The sequence below is a fragment of the Pyricularia pennisetigena genome, chromosome 1 (assembly GCF_004337985.1).
Source record: "Pyricularia pennisetigena strain Br36 chromosome 1, whole genome shotgun sequence".
NCBI classification, from domain to species: domain Eukaryota; kingdom Fungi; phylum Ascomycota; class Sordariomycetes; order Magnaporthales; family Pyriculariaceae; genus Pyricularia; species Pyricularia pennisetigena.
This window is the reverse complement of record NC_043740.1, coordinates 2101335-2109328: the sequence shown is the minus strand read 5'-3', so window position 1 is coordinate 2109328 and position 7994 is coordinate 2101335. Positions and strand designations below refer to the sequence as shown.

Below are 7994 nucleotides of genomic sequence, written 5' to 3'. Positions count from 1 at the left end.
AAAAAAAAGACCGCACCCAACTCTCAACTCTTGTCGGAAATTGTCGCTCGGCCCCACGCTGTCGGCTGAAGACGAGTACGGTATAGTCCCGGAAGGGTGGTCTTAGTGTTGCGTTGCCGTGCGCACCATCAATCAAGGTTTGAATCTCGTAGATTTGAAAGCTTGCAGTATAGCAGTGTAGGAAGGTGTATGTATAGCTTGAAAGGAAGCTAGTTATGAATGAATGGATACACATACCAAGTACTTTGTATTGACATCTGTGAGGGAGTTATGGTATTTAAAGTATGTAGTCAGTATGCCCGATTCGGTACGGAACATGTAAGTATACACAGAAAAACTAAGTCTCGGGTGAAATGGTTAAACTCGACCTGCCTCCGCCTAGTCTACTGAAGTCGCTTGAACATGGTGCATAAACTCCACTTCAGCAGCAGCATATGCTTCTCTCTTGATGTTCATGTGCTCACCTGGGGGCTCGAGATCTAACCGCATTTTGATGGAGCGGAATGGAGGCAACCGTCTTAGAGAGTGCAGATCTCGGATCAGGTTTCATTCTTTCCTGGATTCTATTGTCTTGGAATTCTCTTTTTTTTTTTACAGTTTTTTTCTTCTTCTTTTCGTTCTTCCTGATTTCGATTGCTACAGAAACATGTATTAAAGAATTTCGGTGGGGGCAACGTCTGTGAGCAACCTAACAAACAAAACCAAAAGCACAATGAGTTAGTTCATGTCGGCGGTGTATGGCGGCCGGGGAGGTCCACTCACGCAAAACTAGTCTAGACTAATCTGATCAGCAAGAGATACTTCTGCATCGACTTCCCTCGATCCATTTTTGGCGCCTTGTTGGTCGTGTCTTGCTTTTGCCATGAGTTAAATTGACTTGATCAATGCGCCCTATGGGCGTTGGCCAATCTTGTCTGCGAACGTCAGGTTCTCGAGGAGACTACTATGCATGGTTGACTATTCAGGTGTGTAGACCCACCCTCACTTTGAACTGAAATTCGCCCTCAAGAAACATTCGAGTCCATGTAATTACTTTTGGTCCGATTTCTCATCAACAAAGAATGCACACGAGGTATAGATGTTGGAAGATGGGAAGCTGCCAAATGAAAGTGAAAAAAGAGATGGTGTTATTAGTTCAACACAAAAAAAAAGTTAGGACCTTGGGTAGCTGCTACATGGGTAGGGTACGTATTCGGCATTGATTGAGGTTCCGTACGAATGGAGCCCTGTGGGGGATCGCGCAAGTGGCACCCTCCGACTGGCTGGCAAGGGTCTTGTGCCAGATCACTCAAGCCGAACACAGAAAGCAGTCTATGCCCAACCCGTGGATGACGGAGCTAAAGACCGAGAAAGGTGGTCAGAGGTCGGGTCGGGACTGGTGGATCCTGCCTATTAGATGCAACTTAATCCGGGGCCCAGACTTTCAGGTGCCGGTGGAGGGGGGATGCTGCAGCTCTAGAGACTTCCGGATGCTGTCATCCCCAGAGACGAGAGGGGGAAGGAAACTTGGATTTTTTTGCCGTGGAGGCAAAACCCCGTTATTTCTTTTCACCCTTCTGTTTCTTCTTCGAAATAAAAGCAGGTAGGGATTTGCTGGGTGGGCCCATGAACAAGAGATATTTGTAGATAGACCAGCTGAGGTACCTCGCTGAACAAAGGCGGAATGGGTTGCTCTAGGTAATCGTACCATCCCGCGCGTGAATCAAAAGTTGGGAAGGTACAACTACTTTTCACATTCAGTCTCAGTCTCGCTCGGTCTTATGTATTTATTTCTTTGGGCCGCACCTGCCCTTGTGTCCCACTCAGGCTTTTTGTGCATCTGCTGAGCTGTCGTCCAACTGGTACCCGGTATTGGGTCGGGCGTCTTGGATAAAGGCAGAGAGGGAGAAAAAAAAAGAGAGAGAGCAAGATACCTACATCCGTTGTTACTTACTTTGCCTCAAGATAATCGAGCTATTGCCAAACGCCACCCCCAGGTTAGTCCCATCCCCAGTTTCGTTTTACCATGTCCTATATTACCCTTCGGCGAGTCCTCACTTTATACTCATAACATAGTCTGCATAGGATCAGTTTGTCTTTAATCGAGAACCCCGGACTTTTATTCCTTTCTTTTTTGGCTCTAGGTGTCTCATCCATTTTTACCACCGATTTGGTCAGTTCGATCCATACAAATATCTCGGCCTCAACTCAGACACAGGAGAAGCAAAGAAACCACCTGCAGCACGGAAGTTTCAGCCCACATTCCCGACCGCGAAGACGGGACAGAAGGAGAAACAAGCACACACAAGAGAAAAAAAAAAAAAAGAAAGAATCTGCAACATTTGATTATCAGTCCGCTGTTCACCTGACCGGGTCTAGTCTGGTCTTAGGTTGTGTCAAATCGCCGCTGCCATATATGAGCTAGCTGCCAGAAGCATCCGAAACAAAGCCTTAGATAAATTAGCACCGTCCTCCCCGAGCCAAACAGGCACGCACGGCCAACGCCCGCCCCGGTCACTGCGCTTGAACCAATGGCGCCTCAAAAATTCGTCAGCGCCAGCGTGCGCTACAAAACAAGACCAGCCGCACGCGTTCCCTTTCGTGACGATACGTCGCTGCTAGCCTTTCGTTATGAGCAAACCGTGCAGGCCCAGCCTCCGATTCTAATGATTCCAATACCTCCTCGAAACCCTGCACGGGCGAGCAGACCGGTTTCCCTTGCCTCGCTCAGTGCCGCCGCCGCCGCCGCCGCAGCAGCAGCAACAACAACAGCAACCGCCGCCTCCGCAGTTGTTGTGTCGCCGCCACTTATTGCGCCGCCCCAAGAGCAGCACCCGGCTCTTCGCACTCGCGAGAACCCCTCTCCGACTACCGACGACTGGAAGCGCGATTCGGGTCTGGCACCGACGACAACCACTTCTTCGTCCACCATTTACGAGGAGGACACCGATTACCCGACGACGCTGTACAGCAAGCTGGATGTTTGTGATGCCGACGTTCAAGCTGTGACTGAGCCTTTGCCTGTGCCTGAACAAGTGACTGAGCCTCGTCCGGCGACTGTGGCACCGCTGTTTTTTGCTGACGGGAAGAGCTTCGCCACCCCTCAAAGCCAAGACGTGGTGACCGGTGATGCAAACTCGAGGCGCGCCCAATCAGCAGAGCTCCCTCCCCATGCGTTCTTTGAAAGCCCCAGAGCCGCGCCCATCCCTTCGTCCCCAATCGCTCGCTCTTCCTCGTCCACCGACCCACCTACACCTGCCAACATGTCAACCGAGCAACTTCGTTCGTCCAGGAAACTAGTGCGAACATCCAGCAACCGGACTGGAATGCGTTCCAACAAATTGAAGAAGAAGGCAAACGTCGCGGGAGCGGGGTCCACAAGGTCCTTCAAGAGTCTCGAACTGCCGCGTTCCCCACCCAAGGTGCCGGGGTTGGATGTCGGCTCGACAGAGGATCCCTGCCCAATAGAGCCAGCGAAATCTGACAGCTCAGAATTGACTTTGATCACCACCACCATTCCTACCGACAGGTTGATTGAGGATGAATTCCTCAGCCAGTTGACCTTCTCCAAGAGGGGCAGTGTCATGTTTGGTGGAAAGCGCGCCTTGAGAAAGTCCAAAATACTCGACGCTGGCCAGCCACAAATGGACCAAGAAGGCCACCATGTTGCTTCCTCGGGCGCGGCCGCCACGGCCAACGCGCCCACGACAGCGGCTGCGACGACCCATGTCGCCACCGCCGAAACGACGGATAAGAGCACACCATCCCGTCCCCATACGTCCAAGACCATGCAGATGCCCAGCATCCGTGTCTTGCCTGTAGACGTCGAGAGGGAATCACAAAAGGTGAGGTCTCTCTATGATTCTGTCGCCAAAGGGGACGACCGTGACGATGGGGGGCCGGGCTTGTCGAATCGCGATCGCCTTGAGCCTGCAGTGGAGGTCCCATCGGACGAGGAAGAGAATGTCGCGTATGGTTTCCTTATCAACCCGAGCAATCCCCCTTCCCTCTATCATACTTGACTTGTAATTAACATAACTTTTTTTCTTTTAATTTTCAACCTGCAGAGACAGATCTCGTCCATCCTCAAGCGACAATCGATCCCATCTGGCAACTACACCAACGCCAGCCGGTTTGGCTTCGTCGTCGCCGCCACAAGGTAGCTCGACTAACAAGGAGTACGAGCTAGCTGGCGGTTTAGAAGACTGGGAGGATGTGGATGGTGCCGATGTCGATCGTTACGGCTTCATATTGCCAAATCCTCGGACCCTGGAGTCGAGGGCGAATAGCATGGACACGAGACAGAGCAGCATGGATGCCAGACCTCTACGGTCGTTATACTCAGCGCCCAAGAAGAGAAAGGTCCTGACCAAATCACCAGATGGGAACCCCAAGGCTCTGTCATCACTTACGGCAGACCGCGCACCCATCAGGAAGGTGTCGGCGCGGTCGCTTAATACGCAGACATCTGGGGTTTCTGGGCACTCGCGGCAGTCATCCCGCTCGTCGGTGAGGGCAGCTGCCAACTTGCTGCCCCACAATCGGGACAGGAAACTGACTGACGAGGCGGGCGACATGCTGGCCTTGGCGCCTGGTCTTTCGGACATCGCCGAAGACCCCAAGGTCGAGAAGCTCACCGATGCTCAAAAGAAGAAGGAGTGGCAGAGGGCTGAAAAGTGGAGGAAGATGGCCAAGATCAATCGCAAAGGCCAGCCCGGAGAAGGTATGGAGTTTGAATTTGACCCCACAAACCATAAAGTCATCGATCGCACATGGAAGGGCATTCCAGACCGTTGGCGGGCTGCAGCTTGGTACTCGTTCCTTGCTTCGAGCGCCAAAAAGCATGGCTGTACAACAACAGACGAGGAGCTTGTGGCCGAGTTTCAGCGGCTCCAGTATGTATCGTCGTCGGACGACACGCAGATTGATCTCGATGTGCCTCGGACCATCAACCGCCACATTATGTTTCGTCGAAGGTACCGTGGAGGTCAGCGCCTCCTTTTCAGGGTGTTGCATGCGCTCTCTCTACACTTCCCAGACACGGGATACGTACAGGGCATGGCTTCACTTGCCGCAACCCTCCTTTGCTACTATGATGAGGAGAAGACTTTTGTCATGCTAGTCAGGATGTGGCGGTATCGAGGCCTCGAGCGGCTGTACCAGCCTGGGTTTGCCGGTTTGATGACAGCATTGAAGGACTTTGAGCGTGACTGGCTGCCGAGCAATGATATCGCCCGCAAGCTGGCCGAGCTCTGTATCGACCCAACAGCCTATGCAACACGCTGGTATCTCACCCTCTTCAACCTTTCGATCCCATTTCAGGCCCAACTCCGTGTTTGGGACGTCTTCATGCTCTTGGGGGAACCCTCGCCAATACCGCCAGCAGACGCGCCCGAAGCGCCCGTTGTCGGCCTCGATATTCTACACGCAACTGGCGCCGCGCTCATGCATGCTCTTGCCGATGTGCTTATGGACTCGGACTTTGAGAACGCCATGAAGGCTTTGACCTCTTGGATACCGGTCCATGATGAAGAGATGCTCTTGAAAGTCACAAGGGCTGAATGGAAGCAGCGCCAGGGCAAGAAGAAGACTTAGGATGTCGGGTGCTCGTGCCCCAAGTCTCCAATCTTGCGAACGCCTTCGCCTAAGAGGAGCCCTGACGCTTGAAGGAACTCGCCGGCGCATGACTTGACTGCAAATACCTCGACTGGTGTGCCAGTACACTCCAAACAAGCAAAAGATACCCAAAAGACGGCATCTTGCCGCCCATGTGTTTTTCAAGTCCGATAACTCACTGGGCTCAACATATGTAATGATAGGATCCACACCTTGTGACCGCAAGGATCCGGATTTCTGCCTCTTCAGGCACCTTTTACTTTCCATTATTGTGTAATTCTTTTTTGTTGCTACCCAGCGTCCTGTTGTTGGGCGTTCCCTCTCTGTTCGGATAGGCGGTGGCAGGCATGTCCAAAAAAAAAAAAAAAGACATGCATGTATTTCTCTTTGGTTGTTTTCCTCGCAGTTAATACCCATGTTTCTTTTGTTATCTTCTTCTCAGCTTCCCGCATCGTTACATACATGCTGGAATCAAATCGAGTCGCCCAAAAATCGACATTTGGGGTTCACTGTCCTTTACATGACCCTATATCCCCTTTTTGTTTGACATTTTCACGTCACATACCGCAATTTTTGAAGCTGTTGATGAGGCGAATGGCAGCCAGTGAGAGCAGAACCAGGGGCACAAGACTGGGCTTTGTGATTATTTTGCTGTAATGCTCATTTCATGTCTTTTTATGATGAACAAAGAACGATCATAATATTATGATTTGAGTACACGATGGTGCGTGCGTGCGTGTGTGTGTGTGTGTGTGTGTGTGTGTGTGTGTGTGTGTGTGTGTGTGTGTGTGTGTGTGCATTCATGTGCGAGCGAGGTAGCCATGGGCCTTGCTGGAGCCAACACCGAAGCCCCTGGAGCCATCCTGCTCATACACGTGCTTATATCGTAGGGTTGCCGGAGTGTGTTCTTGATCTATTTCTGGTTTTACGGCGCTGTGATATTTTGTCGTTTATTTCGATGTTGTGCCGCACATAATCGGATATGTGCATAACCATCACGGCCGCTTGGGTGCAAACAACAGGTTTCTGGCCCCAGATGTTTATCCCAAGACCGAAGGGGTGTTTGATTTCCAGGAGAGCTGTTCATCCACTCTTCTTTCTCTGCATCTGATTACAAAGAGACGACGTCTGAGGATTGTCAACCCGGTCAAACCCATCGCATACTGCGCTCGACCACTAGATCCACGACAGGGTCTTTCAGGGGTTTCGGATGCTGGCTCCAAGGCGGCCGGCATTTTGATCAGGACACATGAATGGAAAAGGTAACTTCGGCCCGGTCCATCATTGACTCATTCTCCTCCCCTCCGTCTCTCCAGTTGAGGGAATTTGAACAGTTTTGACGAGGCCTGTGCTGACTTTTTTTCTGGGGGAACCCACGAATGGACCGAACCAGGCTGCAGCTATCCATGGAAATAGGCTCACCACCAAGCCACTGGCAAACCTGTCCCTTTCCCTGGAGCAGGCTACCTTGTTACATTCGGTGGTCTATCGTCAGGGGTGGGAATGCTACGACGCATCGACACGATGGACATTGCGTACATACATGCTGGGTGTTCTGAGAAGATACCAAAAAAAAAAAAAGACAAAAACCACTCCCCTCCATTTCAACACAGACTCGTGAGCTGCCTTGGAATGAGAAGAAAAAAAACCTCGCTCGCTACAGCACCGGGACCTGCTTCGCTTGGCATCTTGCAATCTCTCTTCATCAGACGACGTGGCGCCGATTTTTACTCGGAAGGTCGGAAGCTGGGACTGGAACTTGCAACACGCGTCATTTCGGCCCTACTTTGGTTTGGCTGTTTGACATGCGCTTTTGTTCTTATTGAAACTCTTATTGTTGATGCTGGGTCGGATATCTCTTTCCCTCAATATGCATTCCAGCACGTCATCACAAAGGCGTTACTTTGCACAATTAGCATCTGTCATATATTAGCCACCAATAATGTTAATTTTTTTTTTTCCTTTTCTCTCCCCTCATCGAGTACTAATATTGATGCCAGATGTAGGAGAAAAAAAAATCGGCCGGATCCGGGTAGTGCAAAAGGCAGTGTAGAACGGAGAAACAGTCAGGCCCAAGAGAGACCTCCCCCAAGAAAAATAGCCTGTTGAGCTCATTTCTTATGAGATAATTGGAGAGCCTCGGCCGCACCAGCCTATCTCCAGTGATCCAGTAGAGATTTCTTTTTTAAAAAAATATAAAAAAAAAAAAATCATAACATGGTAGTTGTTTCGGCAGTGACGGGCGCCCGCTGCCTTTGCCTCCATCCGGGTTACAAAATGAAATGACAAGACCCTGTGATAATCCAAGGTGCATAAGGGCGGAGGGACGGGTTCTGCGCGCGCGAGAGAAAGAGAGAGAGACAAACCGAAAGTCGGCGATCGGCGAGCAGCATTCTTTT

General features: G+C 51.0%; 1 protein-coding gene across 1 annotated transcript; it reads left to right on the top strand.

Moving 5' to 3' along the window:
- Positions 1–2510: 2510 nt before the first annotated feature.
- PpBr36_07192 (uncharacterized protein) lies at positions 2511–5574 on the top strand (the record flags this gene model as incomplete). The annotated part of the gene is made up of 2 exons (XM_029894330.1): positions 2511–3949; positions 4047–5574. The coding sequence occupies 2 exons, from the start codon at positions 2511–2513 to the stop codon at positions 5572–5574; spliced, it is 2967 nt and encodes a 988-aa protein (XP_029748241.1).
- Positions 5575–7994: the final 2420 nt, after the last annotated feature.